Below are 27,934 nucleotides of genomic sequence, written 5' to 3'. Positions count from 1 at the left end.
GCACCCATGGAAAACCCGATAATGCCGCGGCAATTAACAGGCCGCTGAGCTCAATTGGCTATAAAACACAATTTGCATTGATAGGCACCGCAAGGCTTAGGGTTCGGACTTACGGAAGTCACACGTGATGAATCAGTATCGGAATAATATACACATGTAAGTAAGTGTATTGTATATATATATATATATATATATATCCCCCTTGGGGATTAGTTGTGTGTTGTGCAATTACTCACTCAAGGAATCTACCTCCCAGACTCCTGCCTTGGGTGCACTTTAACCCATCGCGCCTATTACTTCTGCTAATGGCCTGCAATTGCAGATGGGCGTACTTGTACGCTTTTTTTGGCACTCTTGCACACTAAAATACCCGGTCTAAACACTTAAATTAAACAGAACTTCAGGGCAATTCATTTCATTTTCCAGTGCAGTGCAGCAGGGTGTGACAGGTGTGTAACCCTCTCACCTGTTTCCCAGAGATTAAAGGATTCTTGGTTGAAAAATAGAAAAAGGGATTATTCGCCACGATTAGAGATTTGCTTGGGAGATACAAAAAGCTTTTAAGTTGAGTATTTAACAAGAAATTAAGAATTATTATTCAGGTATTTAGGAACTTCAGTTATATTTAAGTTGATTTTTCAGTTACTTGTTTCACATTTCTGGTTGCCAGGGATTATATTCCTCAGGACTGTACAATTTAATGTCAGAATAATCCATAAAGTCTTTATCGGGTAAACATTCCATAGAATCGCAGTCTGAACTATCTTCCATTGGAATATCTGTCAAGTTAGAATTGTTCATTTCAGAAGTAGGTGCTTTATCAAGACCATTGCTTTGCATATCAAGATTATGTTCCTGAGGACTGGACACTTTTACTTCAGAATATTCCAGAATGTCTTGATCAGGTAAACATTCCATAGAATCGCAGTCTGAATCACTTTTCGGAGAGTTGCTGACTTTAGTAGATGAATCTTTAACTATTATTTAATATAATTAGTATTTGTAATTGAAAATATATAACATACCCACCTGAACTTCCATTGGGTATAGTCTTCACCTGTTGCTGGTCCTTCTCAAAAAATAAAGGAGCCAAATCCTTGAAGTGCTCCATAAAGAGCATTTTGTCCGTGACTATAATCAAGTTCATGTTCTTGCTGGGCAACTTGACATCCTTGATGAATGGTGGCTTTATCTCATGGGCCTTGGGTACGTACTTGTAGCCATCCGAAATGCCCAATTGGTGAAAATCTTTCAAAGTTATTGTTGAATTCGATGTACGCCAGCTGTTCAACGCCACAACATGTTCCTCCATTATGCAACGGATGTTTTTCCAATGATTTGATGATCTATTTTGACTTAAGAAATGATATATTTTGTGTTTTTATGTTGAGTTTCTAGTAGTTTCCAAGAAATTTAATAGAGAGGGGTGCACACACTGGTCACTACTCTAAACAACTTACTTATATTTGCTTATAACTGTTTTAAGCTTTTCAACAGGGATAAATATGTGTTTTTATTAAAAACAATGATTGTTTTCTTTTAAATACACCTTTTTTGCAAAGGCAAATGTTATTTAAAAAATATTGAATGTGTTTTCTTGATCTTGTCCACTTTGAAATTAGCTTTTTGTTATGAAAGTGACCGTTTTGTGTTTTTGTCAAAATGCCATCACTTCTACAGTCATGTGTTGTATGTGTTTTTGTACCATTTGGAACGGTTGGAAAGGGAACATGGTTAAATTTTAGAGTAATAACCATTATTGAAATAATGTAAAATAAGCAATAAACAAATTGTTTGTGAATCTACAATTACCTATTACTGAAAAAGTTTAGTAGTAGTAGTGTAGTTTTCCAGGAATAACTATTATCGATATAAGATACGTATATATTTCTATATATATCTTAAAGAAACCACGCCCTTAAGACTCTGTCAAAGAATCGGCTTAAGTTTGGTTTTGGTTTTTGTGGGTAGGGGCAGAGGATGAAATCGGGGGTCTGGGATTGATTTTCCTTGGTTTTCGTAATCAAAAGTTTTGTTCCCACGGCGCGTTTACACTGATTTCCCAGCCAAACACACACACACACGAAAAGCTTAATTTGCTGCAGTTTGGCCGGGGGAAAATGCGAGGAAAAGCGAATGCTGCGAGGGAAGACGATGTCGCCTCGTCGTTGGGTAGTATAATAAATTTTTGTGTGTTACCAACACTCTGACAAATTAATTAAAATGATTGGCCTGCTCCAGGAGGATGCTCCACCAGCTTTAGCTCCTCCTCCTGCTCCGAGGGAAAGCTGTATCACTCTTCTTCCCCACCGTCACGTTTATGTAGATAAGGATGGCGATGGACGTCGTCGCCTCCTAGGGGAATGGGGGAAAACTGGGAGACTCTCCGCCACCCCCAAAAAAAGGGGTGGTTGCTGGGTTGAAATTCTCACATTGGCGACGTGTCGCTCGCAATTAGCAAAGTAAGCTTAATGTGGTTTCACTTGAATTACTTACGAGTGTTACAAAAGGGGGGGAAGGAGGGAGGAAGGAAGGAGCAAGTGGAAGCTTACCATCTACCAAGGATCCACCTCCAGGCTCCTCCTCAGTCTCATCAGTTGCGACGTGCTGGCAAATGCAAGTTCATTTATTTTACTCAAATTTCAAACTGCAACCGATGCACTTGCCACTTGCCACTTTCTACTTGCCGGTTGCCAGTTGCCAGTTGCCACTTTGGGCAATGGGCGTGGCAGCCATATGCTCATCGCATCGATTCCTATTCTGTGGAAAAGTGTTTGAGGAAAATGTCAGGGAAAAATAATGTTTCATCTAATAAGTTGCTGATTTAAGTTTAATAAAATGAAACCATGTGTCTTCTAAATATGAAAAATCAGAATCAGATATCGGATATATGTATATATGTTCATATATATATATTTGAAGATTTGTATTTAAGGCTGTCTCTCTTTAACCCCATCCCGCTTTTTTGAACTGCCTCTCGATTTGTATCCATCTCTATCTATCTGTATCTCTATATCCCTTTCTCTCTCTCTCTCTCTCTCTCTCTCTCTTTATTTGTATATTTTTGGGTATGTCTATCTCTCTCTCTCTGTGCATCTCTAGAGATAACTCTTTCCCTCTATGTCTCTCGGCCTATCGCTAGCGATACCGCTTACTCTCTAGCGCTCTCTCGCTCACTTTCTCTGCTCCTCTCTCTTCTCGGGAACTATAAATAGAGGCGCTATCGGGCCGCGCGCCTCAGTCTGTCCTAGGGGTACCTAGTGTTAACATCTAAAGTGATAGTGATTGTGATTAACCTGCAACCCGAAAAATATGACGTGGCCTTTGGAATACATCTGGATAACCATGAAGAAGAAGCTTACTTCGATGAAGATGATGAGAAGCCTAATCAAAGTCACCAAGAACATAACACTGGAAGGAATTACTGCGGTGAGTCGTAACCAATTTATATATTTATATCATTATATCATATCATATATCAGATGCTAGAGGAGGTATCAGGCTTAAGTTTAGAATTAGCTTTGCTAGCTTTGCATTTATTTTCCAATTGATTTCCTTACTTGGTCTCCATTTACCTAATTTTAATTTAAAGTGATGTAGCACTTTGTATAAAGAATACCTACTCAAAGTTAAGAGCCCCAATAAATTATAAATTGTTTTACTTTTTCTATATTATTCTAACCTCTTAAGGGTATTATAATTTTAGTCAGAAGCTTAAAACTAAGTGAAGGAATCATTTCAGATCCTATAAATCATATATATTCTTGATCAGAATGAAAAGCCGAATCGATCTAGGTGTGTTTGAATAAAAAAAATTTTTGACTTTTTTTTTTTCAAAATTTTATAGTTAAATTTTATATTGTTAAATTGTCAAAATTTGACAAAAATTTAAATTTGTAAAATCTTAAAACTAAATATGCAGATTTGTTAGTCGTATAAAAACTAGCACAGAACAGCTTTCCGATCTGAAATTAATGCATTTTTGGCTTAGTTATGATACTTTAAAAATCGTAAATTTACTTAAAAAATTGGCATGTAAAAATATCGATTTAATATATCAAAATATACACATTTTAGTTTTTCTTGTAGATATACAAAGGCTAAAATGGCATTGATTGCTAAATGTCTAATATATTTATATTTATATCCATTCAAAATATTAATTAATAGAGAATAAAACATTAGAAAAAAGAATGGGTCAAAATAATTAACTGAATTTTGTGAAGTTATGAGCATTCCCCCAGCTTTTAAATTAACAATTGTCAAGCTAAGCCGCTTTTTGCACTTTACGACAAGCAAGATCTGTGGACATAAAAACATCAATATATAAATACTGTACTGATTTTTAATCATTATGTGTATTTATATATTATATTTAACATATCTTCATATTTTAATTCATTTTAACATATTTTCATCAAATTTGAAATAAAGCAATTTTGTATTATTTTAAATGTTCGTTTTTATTATTAAAATATTATTATTTATTTATTTATTACAATCGGACGAATATATCATATAGCTGCAATAAAAACGATGACGTGGCTAAGTTAGTTTCCGTTCTTGAAATAATAAAATATTGCAATGGCAATGAATAAATAATAATAATAAATAGCTCACTCCCCCTCTTCCCCCTCCCTCCCCCTTTCTCTATCTCTCGATATGTCCAACTCCCTATATGCCTCTTCCTCTGTGCCTCTCGAGAGATAACTCTTTCCCTCTGCCAATCGCTAGCCATATCACTTTCTCTCTAGTGCTCTCACTCTCACTTTCTCTGCTCCTCTCTTCACTCGGGAACTATAAATAGAGGCGCTATCGGGCCGCGCGCCTCAGTCTGTCCTAGGGGTACCTAGTGTTAACATCTAAAGTGATAGTGATTGTGATTAACCTGCAACCTGAAAAATATGACGTGGCCTTTGGAATACATCTGGATAAACAGGAAGAAGAAGCTTCCTTCAATGAAGATGATGAGAAGCCTAATTAAAGTCACCAATAGCATAACACTGGAAGGAATTACTGCGGTGAGTCGTAACCAATTTATATATTTATATCATTATATCATATCATATTATATATCAGATGCTAGAGAAGGTATCAGGTCTAGGTTTAGAATTAGCTGTGCTAGCTTTGCACTTATTTTCCTATTGATTACCTTACTTTGACTCTATTTACCAAATTTCAATAATAAAGTGATACAGCTTTTTATATTAAGAATAACTACAAATATATACCCAAAGTTAAGAGCCAAACTAAATTATAACTAATTTAGCTTCTATTTTATTTTTCTAACCTTTTAAGGGTATTATAATTGTAGTTAGAAACTTGTTATGATGTGAAGGAATCATTTTCAACCCTATAAATCATATACATTCTTGATCAGCGTGAACAGCCGAATCGATCTAGCCATCGCTGGCAGCCAAAAAAATTATGATTGCGATAGTGATTACGATAGTGATTACGATTGTGTTTACCATACTGATTACGATAGTGACTCCTAATATATAACCTGACCCAAGGAAATTTTGAAGGAATTTCGGAACACAATTCTAAGAGGATTTCAGAAGGAAATTTAGAAGAAATTAAGAAAGAAATTAAGCACAAAATTCTAGGAGAAACTTTGTAGGAAATTGAGGAAAAGTGAAGAAGGAAATTTAAGGGGGAATTCAGAAGGAAATTTAAAAAGAAATTTATAAGGATATTTAAGAAGAAAAGCGGAAGGAAATTTGAAGCAAATTTGAGAAGAAATTCAGAAGGAAATTTAAGGAGAAATTATGTAGAAAAATTAGGAGAAATAAACTAAGGTATTCACAACGAAATTCAGAACATAATTCAGGAATAAATTCACAGAAAAATTAACTCCAAATAATCCTACAGAAAATCCAACCAAAACTCAATGAGAAATTTCACCCCCCAAAAAAATAAAACCCAAAGATAATCAGTGCAATAAGCTCGCACGCCCCCTATCATTTTCCGATCAGAAGCGTTAAAACTGTTAAAGGGAAAATGACAAGTGCAAACAGAGTTCCCGGGGAAAGTTAAGGGAAGTTCAACTGCGATATGGATATATATATATATATCTGCCCTTTCCATATACATATATATATATTTCTGTATGTTATAGTATAGTATATATATATCGGTATGCAGACTAGCAGCTCCAAGTGGAAAGTGGAAAGTCCTCTTCATTAAGGCGTTGTCAAGTCGGGTCGAAGGCAAGTGGGCGTGGCCAGGCGGCAAAAACCGAAGCAAATGAAACACGTAACGAAGAGGGGGGAGAGAGAGGGGAGGGAAGGGGAGGGTGGGAAAAAGTTGTGTGTCCAAATTGCAAACGTGCAGACAGGCAAGGGGAAACAGGGGGGCGAAGGAAAATGGGTGTGGAAAATTCTCCTCTACACCACTTTCGGCGTTTAAGAAAAATGTCTGCCCTTGTCGTGTGTCATTGTTGCTCCTGCATGCATAATGACAAAAAAAAAAGGAGAGCAGAGAAAAAAGAGGAGAGAATAAAGGACGAGCCAAGGGACTGAAGAGCCCGAGTGCACTTGGGCGACAATTAGAAGAATTTTCACCATTTTCACCATTTTCAACCATTTTATTCTCGTTGCATCTGGGAGAGACTTTTGCCCAAGAAATGACACGACAAATGAATGTAATTGTGTGTGACACTTTCACTGGCACACCCTTTGCAACACACACACACACATCCTGACACACACACACACTCTACTTGCCACACAACAAAAGCATATAATTTATTATGGCTTAACGGGTTCGCTTAAATTGATATAAAGGTCAAGAGTGCGCACGTGGACACCATGGCCACGGAGAGTGATGCGATGCGATGTGATGTGATATACCGCTGTCTCTGTTCCTGTTCCTGTTCCTGTTCCCGTCCTTCGTCCTTTTGCTGTATTTTCCAGCACAAAATCTCGCAGTGAAACCACCCATGAAACCGCCTGTCGGCTGATGAGCATAATGGGCTGGCAGCGAGCGAGCTCTGGAAACGAGGCCACTTCGTTGCCCAACCTGAACCTCAGTGGCCTACCACGCAACAGACATTCATTTCAGTTTGTGGTGCACGAGGGGGGGCGGAGAGGGTTAAGACACTGTTAAAAAAAGTATAAGAAAATCTATTAAAAATTTATTCGAATTTTATGTAAGATTTAATTGAAGTAGATATATAATTACCTTGATTTATACAGTTTTTAAAAGAATTTTTGGTAAAGTTTTTAGAGGGTATGACAGAAAATATTCACTATTCAAAACTATAGTTTATTAAAATATATATTTAAATGAAGCAATCTATAAAAGATACTCAGATATTCAGTTCATTTTAAGCCTCCATCATATCCATTTTATTTTTTAAATAATTTATACATAATTTTGTTTAAAAAATTTTAAAAAATTAATAAATCGACACATACAATAAATTAAAAAATATATATTTTTTATACCTTTTTCTAGGGACTATAATTTCACTCAGAAGCTTAAAACTAAGTGAAGGATTCATTTCCGACCCCATAAAACATATATATTCTTGATCAGCATGAACAGCCGAATCGATCTAGCTATCTCCGGAAGAAAATAAATTTTCAAATTTTTTTCAACATTTTTTAAGGCTTTAAAAATTGACAAAAATTGGAGAAAAAAAATAATTTTTTTACATTTTAAGTTGAGTATGTAGATTTATTAACCTGATAAAAACTAGCATAGGACAGCTTTCCGATTGAAAATTAAAGCTTTTTTGGCTTAGTTATGAGGTTTTAAAAATTTGATTTGTTCTAAAAAATTTGCATATACAAATTTATGTAAATTTCGGTTTTTTGAAGTTGGATTCCTTTCTTGTGTTGGATAGTGTTTAAATATTATAATTTGGATTTCTATCATATGATATTTTTCGATCTATTTTATATTTTTTAAAATGTATTTATCAATCATATTGATATTTTTTGTAAATTTTTTATTATATTCTATACAATATTTAGGTAATAGCTTTTTTTTAATTGAGTGCTATAATTGAAGATATTTCAACTTATATGTTTAGATATATATTTTATTCATTTTATGGATTTGAATTATTTTCTATAAATCATTTATGTAATATCTTTTTTAAGAAGATATTTCAACCATTTATATTTCAACTTATATATTTAGATGTATATTTTATTCATTTTATACTTTTCTCTCTATATAATATAGGAGGCTTTAAAAAATGCCTAAACTTACTTATAATGTAAAATAAAATTAAAATATATAATATATGAATTAATATTTAAATATAAATTAAAATTTAAAATATATAAAAATCTTGAAATATAGAAATAATAAATCAAAATCTTAAAAAATAAATAAATAATATATAAAAATCTTAAAATAATATATATAAAGTGTAAAAAAATATTAATGATGCTTTAGAATGTACACAAACAAAAGTGTTATTTTACAGCTGAAAAGTATATAAATTATATATTTAAAACTCTTCTCTCAGTGCATTCAAACGGAGAGGGGGAGGGAGGATGGACACGTGCTGCATTTGCAACTGGCGCTAGTCAAAAGTTTGCTCTTCCAAATTAAGTGTTCAGCAGTTTGAGTGGCTTCTGGATTATGGGTCAAATCCTGGCCTCCAACCCATCCTCCAGCTCCTTCACCACAGAAGCTACTTAAATTATGTTCTGGCTTTAAACTCAGGTGGTTTCACCAACCAAAAATAAATATATATATATATATAAATATATGTATTAAAAACAACAAGAAAGGAAGCTAACTTCGGCACGTCGAAGTTTATATACTCTTGCAGATAGAACTTTGATGACTAGGAATCCATACAATATAAATTATATATATTTATGTTAAAAAACAATGAAGTAATACCTGCTTTCATTTCATTCACCTTTACATATTATATTTGCAGTTTTACATTCACAGATTTGCATTTTTGCTCTACATCTAGCGATCGTTTGTATGGCACCTATATGATATAGTCGTCCGATTTTCATAGGATTTGACACAATATTTAAGACTGATATAAAATGGCTATATCTCAAATTTGATTAAATTCTGTTGAAAACTGAAAATGTTATAATTTTTTTTGGTAAAAATTTTCCGATCACTCCTATAGCAGCTATATGATATAGTCGTCCGATCCGACCTGTTCCTACATATATACGAGTGAGAGTATATAGAAGACTGACAACAAAGTTTCATTCAGATAGCTTCAAAACTGAGAGACTAGTTTGCGTAAAAACGGACAGACGGACAGACGGACAGACGGACAGAAGGACAGAAGGACAGAAGGACAGAAGGACCGAAGGACAGAAGGACAGAAGGACAGACGGACAGACGGACATGGCTAGATCGACTCGGCTGTTGATCCTGATCAAGAATATATATACTTATTATATAGTCGGAGGTGCCTCCTTCACTGCGTTGCAAACTTCTGACTGAAATTATAATACCCTGCAAGGGTATAAAAACAGTGGCGAGAATTACCTTTGTTAGTTTTTGGCCCTAAGCCGGATTGTGACTCATTAAACAGATATACTATTATGGCATAATCGCATCATAATCGGTGATAATAACTGCGGTTTTTCATATATATATTTGTATAGATTTCTGTGGCCCAAAAACCGCAACACAAAACCTCAAAATGTATGCAATGCCTAAACGCATTTCAATTATAATTACAAGGCCTAAAGGATCTTTATTAATAATGTTTGTTAAAGTGATTTGAAAGGGTAGATATATTTCTGACACTTTTTGCAATTAGTTAATAGAGTTTAGTTATCTTGTCAGTCATTGTAATGACATTTAAGGACCTGCATTTGCTTAATGCAATTCCAGTTTGATGTATGGGCCCCACACTTATGAGTATTTTTGTACCTTCAATGGTCAGCGAAAATTTTTATGGATCCCAAAAAAAAAAAAAAAATATAGAAGGAGTGGACTTTATCCCTCTGCAGCATCCGATTTGGGTTAATCTGAATGCGAATCTGAGGCGAGGTTGTAAAAGTCATTCAGTCAGGAAGCAATAAAATCGTTTTACGCCAATGCCATGAAAATGCTGAATTTGAATAAAGCAGCTCCTGCTGCTGAGGTCTCCCTGACAGGCTCCATCACCGTCACCAGCACCATCATCATCATCATCATCCTCATCCTCATTGAAGGAGCACAAAATAGTAGAAGGAGTTAAAGGAGAGGTCATCGATGGGGGCAGAAGACAGAAACGTTGAGATGAAGTTGAAGATGTTGAATTTCTGCTGATGCAGCTACCAAATGCGGCACAGCTGGCGACAGCTGAGTGTGTGTGTGGCGAGTCCTTGCCGCAGGACCCCGCCTCAATTATGTGTGTGTTCGTGTCCAGAGAAAAGCGCGCACTTACGCAAAACGAGCTACAGAGCTACGAAGCTAATGCAGAACGCATATTGAAGCCATTTTGCCCAAGGAATGGTTATCCCTTTCAATGCAGGTCCTGCTAGATGCTTCCTGCAAAAGCTAAACTAAAAGAAACTGCAAGAAAAATATATAATAAATATAGAGTATACAAAAGATATGAATGTGTAGAGGTTGTAAAAGGTTTTAAATAGATTTTGAAGTAGTTTGAAGTAAAGGAAAATATTTTGTAATATTTATTTGACTTTAAAAGTACTTTATAAGGAAGAAAAATATATATTATACCATAAAATATATATCTTAATTTGCTAGCACTTTCAATTTCCCACACAATTTCCTCTCTGTGCATCTTCTCAACTTTGCGATCTAAGAAATCCTTCGTCCAGCGTCAACGTCTTCGCCCACACACACAGCACACTATCATACATATATGCATCTTCTACTGGCTTCCTGCTTTCGCATTTCCGGTCGGCATTTTGCATCATCCTGGCCATCCTGGCCATCCTGCCATTGTTGTCAATTGCATTGCCATTGGAGGAGCATTACGTGGCCCTTCCTGCGTAACGTAACGTAACGTCTTTGGCCGCATTTTGGAATGTCCTTGTTGTCCTGCCCCCAAAGTGCATTCAACAGTATATATCTTCCACTAAATATATACATATATATCTAGATGTATAACCAATTCCATAAACCGAAAATGCCAAAGCTTCTGATGCCAATCATCATTGGGATGCCAAATGTTTTGGTTCTTCAAACAGACTGGGACAACAGTGCGTATGCGTAATAAGTTGTGCTTTTAGTAAATGAAATTCTGCTTCTGATAGATATGATATATATGTACATATATATCCTTATGCTTTGATAGAGTAAACATCTCATAAAATATAGCAAAAAACATTTATTGTTTGTTTATTTATTTCGAAATTAAGAAAATGTCCTGTAATTTCTACTTGTACAATTTTTCCATATTTTTCGGCCCTCCATATAAATATGATACATTTTAGCATTCATGCTGAGTTTATTTTAAAACATTTCCACTTTGTCTGTGTGTGCTTTTGTGTGGCTTTTTATGGCCACAATTTACATGGCTCTCTGCTTTCATTTACAATATTTTCATATCCACACAGGACACACAGACAGGACGCAGGACGCAGGTCGCAGGACTCTGGACAGACCATCGTCCGAGTCCGAGTCCCATGTAATTTGCCTTTTACTTCGTTTTGCAGTTTCCGTTTCCGGTTTTGCATTTCGTTGTTACCCAAAACTTTATTGAAATTGTTTCATTTCATTTATCGTTATACGTTTTCCTGGCTTACCAAACCGAAAAATGCAAGGACACACAGGGACACACACAGACGACTGGCATTACTTTGGCCTTTGGGATCCTGGGCATTCATATTTCTTATTAACTATCAGTTGGCTGGCAGAACCTTTTGATTAGTGTTTTTCTTTCTTTATCAAAATCTGGCACTATTTGGGAAAAATAATTGGTAAATAAATTGAAGATCCCGGGGGGGAGTAGGAAAAGGAACCTAATCCTCAAGAATCTATTAAGATGGGTTTTGTTTTATTCTTATAATTATAAACTTTACCCGAAAACTATTTATCTTTTGAAGGGAAATTATTGTATATTTATTATATTTTATTAAATATATTTACGCCTTGATTTAAAATCCTGCACTTCTTGAAAAAATAATTGGTAAATAAATTGAAGATCCCGGGGGAAGTAGGAAAAGGAACCTAATCTTCAAGGATCTATTAAAATTTGTTTCGTTTTATTCTTATAATTATAAGCTTCACCTGAAAACTATTTATCTTTTGAAGGGAAATGTTTATGTATTTATTATATATTCCTTATATTTTATTAAATATGTACACCTTGATTTAAGCACTAATTGAAGCTCCTTTCACTGACATAAATCCGATTAGTTTCAGTTGAAAGTCCCCCAAAAGAAATGTCGAGGCTCTTTTATATAGAAAAACACATATCCTGCAAGCCTTGAGGTTTGAGTTTCAGTTTGAATTTGAATTTGAATTTGAAGTTAAGTTCTTGAATTGAAGCCTCCCCTTTTTTTTCCTTGATGATGATTATGGGCAGGCAATAATTCCATTGCCATTTCCTTTGAGAGAACCTCGGCAAATGCAATAATTTACATGCAAATGCGTTTGGCAATAAATGTGCCAGCGGCAGTGAGACATTGGCCATGGCAAAAGAGGGGCGTGTCCTGGCCAAAATCGAACTAAAAATACACATACACACACACACACACATATCGTGAAAACTGGAAATGAGTTCGCGAAAAGGAAGTGGAAAATGCGTGGGAGGTTTGGGTTGGATGGAAATGTATATATATATATATATATATCAGTGCAAATCGGGTAAAAGTGAGAAGAGAAAAGGCAAAAGGAGTTTAAGGCAAAGCCACATCTGTTTTGGCATTTTCAGGAAAGCGACATCAAATTTAAGGCTTTGGCAAAAAAAACAGGGTGCTTTCAAATATCACAATTTTAAGGCCTACCAAAGGTAATAAAAATATTTATTATAGTCATAAATATATCATTTAAGTATGTATTGTTTATTGTTATAAAAACTAGGCTCATTTTTGAAACTAAAGCCCCCTGTAAATGCAAATCAAGAAAATGAAAAGATGGCCATTCGCTGGAAATTCCTTCTTTCTTCTCTTCTCATTTTATTTTTATTTATTTGATATACATTTCTGTTTTTTTTTTTTTTTTTGTTGGTCCTTTTGGCTTGTTGCGCAAATCCTTTTGACATTTTATTTACAAAACGCATTTGTCGGCAAACGGAAATTGGCACAGAACACAATAATAAAGCCGCACAGGAGATAACAAGCGCAAATAAACGATGGCGGAAAGTGAAAAAGGATTTTCGATGGCTCAAAAGAAGCAGCAGGGAGTCGCCGTCTCAGTTTTCCCTGCCTTTTCCAACAGTTTTCTCTGCTCTCAGCTAAACCCAAGTTTCCACTTTGCAGGAGTCGCTAATGAAGTGTCCTCATAGATTGACAGCGAACATGGCGCCGAGCATAATGCGCCAGAGTGCCAAGGATATTGGCCAGTAAAATGTCTCAAAATGGGCATCCCATTCAATCATTAGCTAACTTGACCAAGGCCAGGTCAAGTGCACTGCTAGAAAAATCTAATTATCTCTAGATTATAGATTTAAATTAAAAAGAAAGTAATAACATAAAAGGAAGCTTAAGTTTGTATACCCCTGCAAATTGAAATTCGATCACTAGGATTTAATGCAATAGGAATTATATATATTTATATGAAAAAACAATAAAGTAATGCCTGCTTTTGTTTCATTGATTTATACATTTTATATTTACAGTTTTAAATTAATCGTTTTGCATTTCCCCCTAGTTTTAACGATCGTTTGCTTGACAGCTATATGATATAGTAGTTCGATTTTTATAAAATTTTACACAAAATTCTAGATTTAAATACTAATTGCTATATTTCAAATTTGATAACTTATAATTTTTTTTTTCTAAAATTTTCCGATTGTTCCTATGTCAGCTATATATATGTATATATGTAGTCCACCGATTCGCCTTGCTCCAAAAGTAAAATTATATAGAAGAATAACTCCATAGTTTCATTCAAATAGCTAAAATTTGTTCCAAAACAAATCTCGCACATTTGTGCATATGATTCCCAACTGGTTCTAACATCCCCGGAACGAAGTGACTCCTGCCGGCCAAGTCTCAGAAATGTGTTGTGTTACAAAAGTTGCAAGTCATTGTGTTTATTAGTGTTCAAAGTTAGTAACTGATCATACATTTGTACATACTTACTGGTCATATGTACTTACTGATCATAGTTTATAAATTTGTTCAGAGTTATTTACTAGTCATGGATACTTACTGGTCATAGATACTGACTAATCATAGTTATTAATTGGTTCAGGCTTATTTACTGGTCATGGATACTTAGTGCTCATAGTGAATGATTGACATACATACTTGCTGGTCATAGATACATATTGATCATAGTTAATTACTGGTCATAGATACTTAATGTTCAGAGTTACTTACTGCTCATAGTTAATTACTGATCATAGTATAGATATATACTTATAGATACTTACTGATCATAGTTACTAATTGATTCATAGTTACTTACTAGTCATGGATACTTATTGTTCAGAGTTACTTACTGCTCATAGTTAACTAATAATCGTAATTACTTACTCATAGTTACTTATTGGTCATAGATACTTACCAATCATAGTTACTTAATGATTTTCAGGACCTTATAGTTTAATAAAAAAGAAAGAATCAGTATATATCAGCCTTAGAATAAACTTTATTTCTAATTAAGAAGCTTATATATTAAGGATTACAAAATCTACCATAAATCTTGAATTATTCCAATTGAAAACCGAAAGTGCAGCTCCTCTATATCCATATATATTTAAGGAAAACCCCCGATGCCATACATCAGCAGGACAATTTGTCAGGCGGGCATTCAGCCAGTCCATCCATCAATAAGGCACTGGAAAAAGCTTCGAAAAAAAGCAAAAGAAAAACCCAGAAACTGTGTTAGTTTGTTTCGATCGCAACGTATTTGTGGGACAATCAATAAGATGGCCAGTCAGCCAGACAGTTTAACGAATTTTCTACAAAATTTTCCACGAATTTTCCCCACGACTTTTCCCTTTTTTGTTTTTATTTAAAGTTTACCCAATTTAAGGCTTCCAACTTAAAGTTGAAATGTTAAAGTTATTGGCGGCAAGTTTTCGCTGTATGCACATAGTTGAGGCTTGTAATGCGGCAAATCCTTGGTCCTGGTGAAGCCTGCGGCTTGCTCTCACCTTCGAGGAACCAAGGAAGTCTGCTTGGATTCAGCTCCAGATCTTTTGGGTTTTCCCCAACAGCTGCGATTGCCTCCCCCTTTCCACCGCCCCTCCACCGCTGCCTCAGATGGCAAAGTATTAAAAAAGTTTTCAAATTTTCGTGAGGCCCGGCAAGTGCAGGTTTTTCCCTCTTTATTGCGTTAAAAAATTTTCGCTTTTACAAAGCCTTATCTACGATATATATATAAGTACTTGTATATATGTATTGAGAGTCGTGGGTGGTGCCACGCCCACCCTCGACCGCCTTTTTCCATGAGCTCTGTAATTGATTTATGTGCGCAAACGTGCGTTGAGCGTCTGCTTACAATTCACCGATGCGACAATGGCCCCGGGGTCCCCGAATCACGTCCGAGCAATGGTCGCAACAAAAAGTCTATATCCCGGATATATACAAAGGGATGTATAGACTAGAAAGATACCTATTGTAATAGGTTACTCACTAAAATTAAGGAATTTCTTGCAGGGGTTTATTTGGGTGTTCATTCTGTTGTTCACTTAGGTATTTACTTAGATATTCACTTAAATGATTACCTGGCTTCACAGCTATTAATTTATACGGTTACTGAATTCTTCAGTTTCAAAATTTAATTTTTTACTGAGTTATTCATTCAGCTATTTAATCTATTGTTCACTTAGTAGGTTACTTAGCAGTTTAATCAGCTGTTAACTCAGTAAATTAGCTAGAATTGGGTCTTTAGGTATTCACTCAAGTTGCCACTCAGATACTCTTTTAGTTGTTCCCTCAGTTGATCTTTCAGAGGTTCAATCATTGGTTCACTCACTTTTTTATTTTCTTCACTTTGTAGATTAGTGAGTGGTTCATCCTATTGTTCATTCAGTGGCTCCCTCAGATGTTCACTCGGCTCTTTTCTGAGATATTCACTCAGTGGCTGTGTCACTCATTTCTTAAGTTAGTTTTCCACTCAGTTCTTTATTAATTTATTCATTGAAAGCTAAACTAAGCTCTTTACTAACTTATTCATTTAATTGTTTCCTTAATAATTTACTTAGTTACCCAATTATTTACTTATTTCGTGGCTTACTTCTTCCTTAGTTGTTCACTTTTCTATATTGAATCATATTTAACTATCGCATATATGCCATTCTGATACCCTGTGTGAAATAGAGGACTCCTACGAAGGGGAAAAAAATGAAAGCTGGCCGCATCTAGGACTTTGCCGCAGGACTACAAATGAGCCCCAAAACCGGCGACGATTTAAAATGAGATCGAGAGTGGACCACGATGCTGCATAATGGATGATTTGAGTGGACCGAATGTGTGTGTGCTGTGGCACAAAAGGCATAACCACACAACAAAGAGATACTTAAGTGTCTTAAATTTTAACAAGTCCTAGCGGATAATGAACCACGAGCTAACGATGAAGCAGATTCCTTTGAAGGAATTACCCACGAGTTACGCGAATGTATTTATTTAATTTAAATTACCTTGAAAGGCTTTTCAACAAATTTTGTTTCCTTTCCACACACAAAAAGTTGAAAGTACTTAATTGAATTGAATTAGTAAGAATAAGGCATATAATATATAAATACGTGTTTTTTAATCTTTTCATTAATCAGTGGTTCATTTTGTTGTTCATTCTGCTGTTCATTTGGTGTTTCCTTTGGATATTCACTCGCTTTCCTACTCAGTTGTACTCTGCTGCTAGTAACTTGTTAACTTTTAAAGACATTCAAAGTGAAATGTAAACAGAAATCCCTGCAAATAACTATGTCCTGGGGGACAATTGTCTTGGGGGTTTTCCCCTAAATTATGCATCTAATCCGCTTGGAAAATACTGAACAACAATGATGATGCTGATGCTGATGATGATGATGATGATGTCAATGGCAGCGGTTTTATTTATTTGTTTTCTTTTGCCTGTTGGCTTTTCCTCGCCGCTTATCTCACCTGGCAGTGCAATCAATTTGCATGGGAATCCCTCTGACTTTTCCGCCGCGATTTACCTTTTACTTCGAGAAAAGAAAAACCCCAAACAACTTTGTTCCGAGACACTCGACAAGCGACTTGGCCGCCGCCATCTGATGATGCTCCGGACTGGAGATTCGAGATTCGAGATTCAAGACTCGAGACTCGAGTCTCTCTCCGGCTGAGTCCCATAAAACTGACCACCAGGGGACGTAGACAACGATGGCGACGTGGCTCCAGATTGAGCACAAGATTGAGCTGAGCGGAGATAAAAATTTATGGAGTGGTCATTTATCACATGGCGGACATGGCGGATGCTTTCGTGGTATTTCGGTATTCGCTGCTTTTCTGTTGTTTGCCAAAGTTTTTGGCTGGCCTTCACATTACTACGTGTTCCTTGTTTCAACAATAGCATTTGGTCACTATGATTACAGAGAGAGAAATTGTTAAGTAACATAATTTCTTAAATTATTTTAGTCATGTATTTTGCCTTTTGTTTTGATTGTTAAAGCTTTCTCTTCTAGTTTAAATATTTCTGAATTGTTGGCTTGAATTTTAAATATTTCTGAATTGTTGGTTGGAATTTTGTATTTTTAATATGCATAATATATATAAAAACAATTTTATTTACTTATAAATATATTTTAAAATAATTTAATTTATGCCCTATACATTTTCATTTTGGGTTTTTATTTAAACATTTTTTTAAAGGATATTCAAACATTATATTTATTGTTTTTGTGCACAACAAATTCTTTTAACAGCTTAATTTTCTGTATATAATACAAATAAATAGCAAATACATATAATTTAGTAATATATTTATAAAAAATTCATGTTATTTTTAGCCTGCATATCTTATTTCGATTTTATTTAAATTTTTTTAAGAGCTTTTCTTTAATATTTGGGTTTCAAGCCTGCCTAAGTTTCCTTTTCGGCTTCTTTTGTCAATATAAAAAACCTCTGTACTTCATTATTATTTTCTGTATATAATGAAAATATATATTTTAAATAAATTTAATTTATTGTTTAATGTATTTTAAAGTTTAAAAAGTATTTATTAGAACTTTTTTGTAGGCTTTTATTTTAATTTTTTAAAGGTTGTTCTTTAAAAATTTGTGATTTCTAAACCTAATAGGGGTTTCTTGTTGATTTTATTTGTTTATAAATAATCTCCTTTACACAATTGGAATTTTCGGTATATAAATAAAATATATATATAAATACATATATATATATATATATATATATTTAATTTTCTAAGTCTAAAAATGTTTCATTAATATTATTTCAACCCTAAATATTTTGTATTTTCTTAAAGCTTTCTCTTGAAGGTTATTTTTTAAATATATATATTTTTAGACCGGTTTAGACTTTGTTTTAGCTTTCTTTTGTCTCTTAAGAAATCCTTTTAGTACTTTTAAAATATTCTAGAATTTTCTACAATTTTTTAACATTTTCTTTCTGTGTATTCGTTGGTCCTTCAGTTCATTCGCTCAACTGTAAGCAGCTATAAAAACCCAAAACAGCAGCTGCAACAACTGTAATAATAACGGGCATGCTGTTGCTTTTCCTTTTGTTGCTGTTGCTGCTTTTGCTGGTTTTCCGTTTGTTGCTATTGTTGTTGTTACTCATTTACCAGCGGAAAAATTTAAAAGTTGCATTTTTAATGGAGTTTCCTTGTCAAACATGACTTTGATTCCCTCGTTGGGCCGCCAGCAAACGCGGCTTTATCCACACTCTCTCTCTGTCTGGATGATCATCCACTAATGTGATTTGTACTTGGATTCCCACACACACAACCACACACAACACACACACATCACACACACAACACACACACAACACACACACTTCATTCCCTTACTTGTGATGTATTCAAATGTTTCAGCATTTTTACACATCTCACACGTCGAAGTCCCCGCGGAATTTGAGTCAAATGGAATGCCAGAATGGGAATCCCCGCAAAATACCCACGCACAGTGGCAGCCAGCACACAACCACACACAGTTCCGCTGGGACAAAAATACACACACTCCACCACACCCACATAGATATATATATATATCTGTAAGTATATATAGACATCCTTCTGGGCGTGAAAATCTGTGGCCAAGTGCCATCAAATGTTTTCGCAAAATGGCAAAAGGAAAACAGGTAATGGCGGGCATTAAACTGTTTCCATTGCATTGCAGAGTTTTTCCTTGGGTTTTTCTTGCTAGGGATTTTATTTTTGGCGAAAAGAAGAAACTTAAATATTTAAGAAAAACTAAATTCTGAAAGGTTTTAAAATAGGGGAAAGTTTAAATAATTATTTTTAATATGTATTTTATATTTTTAGTTGAGCTTTTGAGCTAGTTTGGATTTGGTTTATGAAATATTTTAAATATTGAACTTATTTTACTTTCTAAAATTATTATAATAATTAGCTGGCTCAATTAAGAATTACTAAGTATATACATTTATTAATTTATATTATTTTAAATAAAACTCAAAATAATTCTTACCTTTTCTTTCTAAAACACTGTATTAATTGTATATTCTTATGAGATATGTTTAAATATTAGACTCTGTTTATGAAAAGCTTTTAGAATTTTAGTCAGAAGCTTAAAACTAATTGAAGGAATCATTTCCGACCCTATAAATTATATATATTCTTGATCAGCATCGATCTAGTCGATAAAATAAATTTTCAAAATTTTTTCAAAATTTTATTAGGATTAAACTTGACAAAAATTGCGAAAAAAATTTATTTTTTTTTCATTTTAAATAGAATATGCATATTTATTAATCTACTAAAAACTATTATAGGACTGTTTTCCGATTTAAAATAAGTGCTTTTTTAGCTCAGTTATGGGATTTTTAAACTTTGATTTATCGTAAAAAAATGTCATTTAAAAATCTTGATAAATATTATTAATATGATCGATTTAAAATTAAATCCTATAATTTATTTGCTAACTGTAAGGGTATATAAAAAAGATAAAATCTCTTTATTATTATCAAATTACAATAATAAAAGTATAAATAATAAATAAATTATAAATTGAAATAGAATTCAGTTAGACTTTTATTTAGGATATGATATTATGAAGCCAGTTTAGTTCTCATTGGATTTCTTTGAATTTAGCTTCTTAATACGAGTAAATCTCTACTCCTTTCCCATTCTTTAAATAATTTTACAAGTTTAAAATTATTGGTAGACACTTTTAGTTTTATTTTACCAACTTTTGACAGGCAATTGTTGTTTCTGAATTTATTTATTATATCCCTTACCTGCTATAAATAATATATCTCTTCTCTGACTGACTTAATTAGTAAAACTTTTCCCCTATAAATGGTTAGAAGAAGAGCATATTTTCGAAAAAAGGCCAAAAGAGCGACCTCAAATGCGACCTGAATAAAACCGGAGAAAACATGTGTCCAACAGAGCCTTCAAAATGAAATTTATGACAGAAATTTGTACACGAAACGTATGTTTTGTCATGTGGCCATTTATTCGCCGCGCCTCGTCCCTGTGTCTCTTTTTTTATTTTTGTTTCTTTTTTGTTCCAACAAAATTGGCTTTTTGTTCTATTTTTGTTTTTTTTTTTGTTTTGTGTTCGACCCGAAAAATATCTTCTTTTTTTTTTGTTTGCTTTGCAGGTTTTTGCAACTTTTGTGCATTTTTTGTGTGTGTTTTGTGGCTGTGTGTGTGTGTGTGGAAAAACTAGAGAGGGAAAAATTGAGCTGTCATCAGGCATAAAAATATGTGTGTATAACAAACGGAATGACACTTGAAAAGCTGTTTTTTTCTTTTTTTTTTGCTCCTTTTTTTTTGATGCTCCATGGAGAGAGGTCCTGCAAAAGGTGAGGTTACGTGGCACGGACAAAGTTCGAATCCCATAAAGCCGATTCTTTTGCAATGCTGAGCACCGGAATCCCTTTGACTGATCCGCAACGGAATATACAGTATATGTTATATATATATGTATATATAGTAAGCTGCAGCATATTCCTGGGAAATCGATATATAAAGTATACAAAAAGGGGGATTTTCTTCAACAAAGGTTTGGATTTAATTAGCTTTTACTAGGAAGAAATGTAGCAGAAATTATAGTTAAAAGTTAGAGATAGTAATAGAAAGATATAGAAAAAAATACAAAAATATTTTCAGGACCTAATGAAATATATAGAAAATAATACCCTTGTTAGCATTAATCTAAACTAGTTAATTAATTTGTAGACATGATAAAATTCTATTTTGAAATCATTTAATTTAACTCAAATTGAACTTTGCCTGGGGAAATGTATACAAAATTATAGCTAAAAGTTAGAGAAAGTAATAGAAAAATATAAAAAAAATATAGAAAAATAATCTAGAACTTTTAAAATATATAGAAAATTATACTTCCAAATTGTTAAAAAAGTTAATTAATTTGTAGACATTATAAAATCCCATTATAAACCATTAAAGTGAATATAAAATTGAACTTTGCCTGGGGAAATGTATAAAAAATTATAGTTAAAAGTTAGAGAAAGTAATAGAAAAGTATAGAAAAATATAGAAAAAAATACTCACGAGTTCTACAGCTATTAAAATAAATAGAAAACTATACTTTTTAATTGTGAGCATTAATTTAAACGAGTTAATTCATTTGTAAACACTATAAAATACCATTTTAAACCATTTAATTCACTTCAAATTGAACTTTATCTTAGGAAATGTATAAAAAATTATAGCTAAAAGTTAAAGAAAGTAATTAAAAGATATAGACAAATTTAGAAAAAAAATACTAACGAGTTCTAGAACTATTAGAATTATTTAGAAATCTATACTCTCAAATTGTAAGCCTTAATTTAATCAAGTAAATTAATTCGTATTCATTATAAACCTTTTCAAGCCTTTCAATTCTCCTCAAATTGAACTTTATCTTAGCTCTTATGCTCTTAAGCTGATTTTACAAGCTGTAAGCTGTGTTAATTAATATTTAATTGCTTATTTTAAGTAAAATCTTTAGGGTAAGCCATATTTTGCTGTATTAGTTTGAGCTTTCAGGACATAAAACAAACAAGGACATTCAGTGGCTGGCCTCCACACTTATCAAAACTGTTTAGACAAAGACAATTCAAGACATTTCTATTATCTAATCCGATAGAGAGAGAGTGAGAGGGAGGGAGGAACAACTATTTATCAATATATATAGAAAGAAAATCCTTTCAAATCAAAAACTTGGCCAATTTTCGACTTGATTCCTGTCGACGCTGGCCTCCTCCTCCTCCTCCCCCTCGCTCTTGGTGCGAATATTTTGTTCGCTTCATTGATTTAATGGAAAAACTTTTGCGCTTCAGTTTTCCTACTTGTTTGTGCTGTTTGTTTATGCCACATATATATATAATATATATATATATATCTTTATTGGGAGTATGTGGGTATGTGGTCTGGGCCATAAATCGAATCGAATTGCTGTGGTCCGAGGTCCGTGGAAAAAAATATGTCTGTGTCCATACGTTTTTTCAGCTTTCGCCTTTCGCCTGTTTATAGTAATTTTCAATAGTTTTGCGGTGTTCATGTGAGAAATATGTTTTGGTTTTTGGTTTTGGTTATGGTTTTTTTTTTCCTTGGGTACTTTATTTTTCCTATTTTTTTTTTTTTTTTTCATATATATATATTTTTCCTGCTGTTTTCTCATCCACATAACTTTTCATATTTTTACCATACGCTTTGTTGTTCAGAATCCAGAATTCAGGTCACTGATATTTCTACTTTTTTGTTTTATTTTTTGGGTTATGGCTTTGTTTCTGTTTTGAGTTGGAGTTTGGCTAAGGATTTTGTTGGGGTTTTATTTTATGTAATGAAGACTTATGATGCGTTCAAGTGGAATATAATCTAAGCAGACCCAAAAAAGTAGGCTATGGAAAAACGATGTAGGGGAATGTGATGGAAGGGAAAATGATGATTGACTGGAGTTTATTGCAAATGTATAAGATATACATAGGAAAGTATAAATAAATAAAAAATAAGCCTAAAAAATATATATAAAATATTTTTTAGTACATTAACATACCTTGCTTTTAAGTGTTTTAAATTATATATACAAGTAAACACACTCTTTGTTAATTTTTCTTTGGGCTTTTTGGTCATTGCTTTTTTTTAATTTTTTAAATTTAAATGTATATTTTTTGGGGAAAACCTCCTGAATTCCTAATCACTTATTTTTATCTTTTTATTTATTTTTGTCTGATTATTTTGACTCTTAAAAGTGTATGCAAAATATTAAAATTACTTAAACTTTAAATTTAAATGTATATTTCGAGGAAAATTTACCTCTAAATCCCTAAACGTTTCTTATAAGCTCTCTGTGTAATTTTTCTTTGGCTATTTTATCTTTTAAAAGTGTATGAAAAATATTAAAATACCCTAAACATACGTTGACTTTTTAATATTTTAAATTCTTAACCTTTTCCTTAAAGACCTTTTTTCCACTTTTCTCTGGGTATTTTCTCTCTTAATAAAGTATGTAAAATGCAAAAAATAAATTTAAATTAAATTATTTAAATTTTAAATGTATATATATAAATGAGGAAAAGTTACTCCTAAACTCTAAACCGTTTCCTTAATAATTTGTTTATAATTTTTTTTTGTTTATTTTGGCCTTAAAAAATGCATATAAAATGTTATAATTACCTAAACCTTTATTACTTTTTAGTAATTGAATTTTAAATTTACATTAAAATGAAAAATTATCCCCAGAATCCTTAAACACTTCCTTAAAGCTTGGTCTCCTTTGGTTATTTTGTCTCTTGGGAATTCCAATTGAAACTCTGTTATGGTTGTTCTTTTCCTTGTTTTTTTTTCCAGGTGCTCAATTTTTTTTTGTTGGTTCACCTGACACCATGTTAGCCAATTAACTTCGATGGGGCCATCGCCCAGCCGTTTGATTATTTTCAATTAGTGCGACATATTTGCCAAGGCTAAAAGGGAGACGTGTCAGTAGCATGTCCAGCAATTAGGCCAGGATGAAGATGGAGATGGAGATGGGAAACAAGGACATGGCCAAGACAGACATAAGTTAAGGGGAAATTTCGCCAATTAAAGTTTGTTTTAATTAAACAACTCACTTACTTACTTACTTACTTAGTTATACTTACTTACTCGCTCACTTTCCTGTGCCTGTGCCTGTACCTGTATTGTTGCAGGTAAAATAGCATCGAGACGCCTTGGTTTAGTGGCTGTGAATTGGGACAGGGACAGAGACAGGACCTGGCATCCTGTCCTGCAATTGTACTGCATATCCTGTTGCATATACACTATATATATATATATATACACATGTAGTGTGTGTTAGGGACGTGGGTGTGCCAGCCTAATTAAAATTCTGCATAGCATTTAATGCCGTTGATGAGAAAACGTGCTCAAGACAGCGGAAATTTCCATTTAATTAAAATTTTGCAACAAAAAGGCACGACGGGTGAGTGCAGGTGAGCCTCCTGCCCCGCCCAGCAAGTGCATGTAAATAAATTAAAAAAAAAAAAAACAACAAGAAAAAACTAGTAAACTAAACAAAAACAAAAATAATGTAAAAAGGTAGGCAAAGGCACAGGTCCTCTGGGCTCATGTGACCCACTCAAAAGGAGCGCAGACACCAAAAGTGGAGTTTCCATGGAGTTCGATGGGGAAATGGGAAACTCAGTTTGATCCTTTTGAATGGAAAGGATATAGCTTAGTAATGGGTAATGTTTTAATATATTTTATAAATATTTATAAAGGAAGACTTTTAGAAAGAAGTTGGAGAAATTATATATTAAATTAATTGAAAGCCAATTAAATGAAAGCAAATCCATTTGAAATATCTATTTTTAAAGTAATATTTATTTACTTTAAGTATTTTTGTAGGGAATTTAAAAGACTATAGTATATTTCAGAAAACAAATTAATAAAAAGTGGTTTATTTTGAGAATTACTTTATGGCTTAAATAAATACAAAGATAATAAGTTATAGTATTTTTATACCCTTACAGGGTATTCTTATTTTAAACAGAAGCTTACAAAACAGTGAAAAAGTCATTTCCGACCCTATAAATCATATATATTCTTGATCAGCATCAACAGGCGAATCGATCTAGCCATCTTAGGGAGAATAAAAAAATTTAAAATTTTTTTTTAGTTTTTCATCGTTAAAATTCTAAAAAAAAAATTGGGAAAAATTTTATTTTTTTTACATTTTTAATAGAGTATGAAGATTTATAAACCTAATAAAAACTAGCACAGGAAAGCTTTCCGAATTAAAATTAATGCATTTTTGACTGAGTTGTGATCAATTGAAGCTGCAAGGGTATTTAAACTTCGGCTTTATTGAAGTTAACTTGCTTTCTATTTTATTTATAGGTTTTTGAGTGAAGAAATTTGGAAAGAACATATCTCAAACATTATTGAATGTAACGCAAGACTAAATCTAATAAATAAGCGTTTAATTCTAGTAATTAATATAAAGATTAAATAGGTTTAAAAAAAAATATGGAAATCAATAACTTACAAAGATACATTTTTGAGAGTTTATTTATTTTGATATTCCTTAGCAAAGCGTTAAAGAGAGAACTTCTAAACATTTAATAATATTTTAAATCTAATTTTTACACATTTTTTTTTCTAAAGTTTATTATGTAAATTAATATTAAGCTTAAATAAACATAAATGAATTGAAAAACCCTTCAAATTACAAAAATATATACATTAAATCTAATATTTTTTTATAAATTTCTGATCGGAGAATGGAATATAGTAATTTTTATATTTATTTCTTACATATTTTTAAGAAAATGAAATTTTTTTAAAAGTAATTTAAATTTTAATTTATTAAAAAAAGTAATATAATCAAATAAAAAAGCAAGTTCACATCAAAGGCAGAAAACTGCATCATTTTCTGCCTTGCCGCAGTAGGTAAATACATGAGGAAATGCCTGGAAAAATCCTGGAAAATGTGTGTGTGTGAAAAATTTGGTGGAAAATGTTAGGCTTTGGGCAAATACAATACCGTGTGCAAATATCCGAGATGCTGCAATCAAATGAAAAACAAGTTTTTGGCCATTGTTTGAAAGTTTCTTGTCATTTTATTAATATTTTACTGGTTGTTCTTGTTGTGTGTTGTGTTGTGTGTGTGTGTTTAGTGTGTATATACTCGGGGGTTCTTGGGTTTCTTTTTTTGGGGTTTTTAATTTATTACATTTATTGTAGTTTTGTATTCTTCTTCACTTTTTGCATTTGCATTTGCTGTTTGCTGTTTGCTGCTTTGTTTTGTTTAATTTTTACCTCTGTTTTCTTGTTCGCCTTTTATGCCCTACAATTGAACTAGAATTGAAGAGAAGAGAGTTTTCCATTTCACTTTTTTATATTTGTTGTTTTTTGTTTTATAATTTTGTAGAGCATAAAGGAAGCTTTTGTTTCATTTAATTCTTTACCTTTCCTTACCTTTTCTTCTCTTCTCTTCTTTTAATTTTAGTTTTGTTCTCTTGTTTTTCTTTGTTGCTTTCTATTTCTTGCTGGAAAATTCTTTGTTTTCAAGTTTTTTTGTTGTGTTGTCTTAAGTTCGATTTTCTTTTGGTTTTCTTTGATTTTGATTTGCATTTTGCCGTTGGAGAGTTTTCTTTTTCTTTCTTTTTCTTTATTTTGCAGTTTTTGCATCTTGGACTTGCCGTTGTTGTTAAGTTTTGTTTTTTGCTTGCATACTATAAGTTGCTATTGTTGTGTTTTTGCATATAACAATATTAAAATATTTTTGCAGAGCCACAGAGCAGAGATTTTGATTTGATTTATATTTTCCTCAACTCCAGCTTCAGCTTAATTTGCTAGAAATTCTTTAGCCATTCTAACATTATAATTATTATTATTATTTTGTTTTAGTTTTTATTCATATTTTGCAGCTGCTTCTCCTTGGCTAAAGTAAATTGTTTCCCCCTTTTTGCCGACTAAAGCTTATTTTAAAAAAATAGAAGAACTTAGAAATTAATAAAGGAAAATCTTTATAATATATGCATATGAAACTCTTTGAGTTCTGCTAACAATTACTGCTTACTGCGGGGGAAGTAACTTACTTTAATTTTAATTTTAAATCTCAATTAGTTAGCTTTCTTGTGTGTGTGTATGAATATGTCGTACTCAGTTTTTATGCTAGTTTATGTTTCTAGAAAAAAAAATTCACCACAAAATTCGGCGCACTTTTCCACTTTTCTTATTCTCATTTTCACTAAGTCTAGCTCACAAAAAAAAAACATACCTCATCATGTTTGGTGTGTGTTTTGCCATTACAGATTACATATACTCATGTTTATTTTTATATATATTTATATCTTATAGATAGCCATCGAGCTTAGTTTGATTTAGAGTTTAGCTGCAACATTATCTTCGCTTTGATTCCACATTATTTACATTGCAAAATGGAGCGACTCCTCGGTTCTTTCTGCCTTCAGAAATTGTCATAACTAAACGAACGTTGAACGCATCATCGTGATTATCACTAACCTAGATCTCATTCTATATCCTATCATTTCTTTTCCCTTTTTTTTAAGGGGAGGGATTTTTTATTGGTTTTTTTCGGTAGTTAAATGCATTTTTGGGCACATTGAAAACGTAAAAATGCTTTTGGATTTCTTTGTTTGTTTTTTGCTTTTTTAGCTCTGATTGGTAAAAGTTTTTGACTCCATTTGAAATATGAAATATGAGCTGGCAGGGGGAGAGGGGAGGGAAATTTGATTTAATTTTTTGC

The 27,934-nt window shown here is 32.9% G+C and overlaps 1 protein-coding gene across 1 annotated transcript; it reads right to left on the bottom strand.

Annotated features, from left to right (window-relative positions):
* Window positions 1-600: 600 nt before the first annotated feature.
* LOC110180369 (uncharacterized) lies at window positions 601-1,451 on the bottom strand. Its single transcript, XM_086836560.1, has 2 exons — window positions 1,030-1,451; window positions 601-977 (listed from the first exon to the last, which is right to left on the bottom strand). Exons 1-2 carry the CDS (start codon window positions 1,310-1,312, stop codon window positions 652-654), a joined length of 609 nt encoding a protein of 202 aa, XP_086692686.1. The 5' UTR covers window positions 1,313-1,451; the 3' UTR covers window positions 601-651.
* Between the last annotated feature and the right edge of the window lie 26,483 nt (window positions 1,452-27,934).

This window comes from Drosophila serrata, unplaced genomic scaffold, assembly GCF_035046125.1.
Source record: "Drosophila serrata isolate PLE 108 unplaced genomic scaffold, ASM3504612v1 contig_276, whole genome shotgun sequence".
Classification (NCBI taxonomy): Eukaryota; Metazoa; Arthropoda; class Insecta; order Diptera; family Drosophilidae; genus Drosophila; species Drosophila serrata.
Note: the sequence above shows the minus strand (reverse complement) of the source record. Positions and strands in the feature narration are given on the sequence as shown.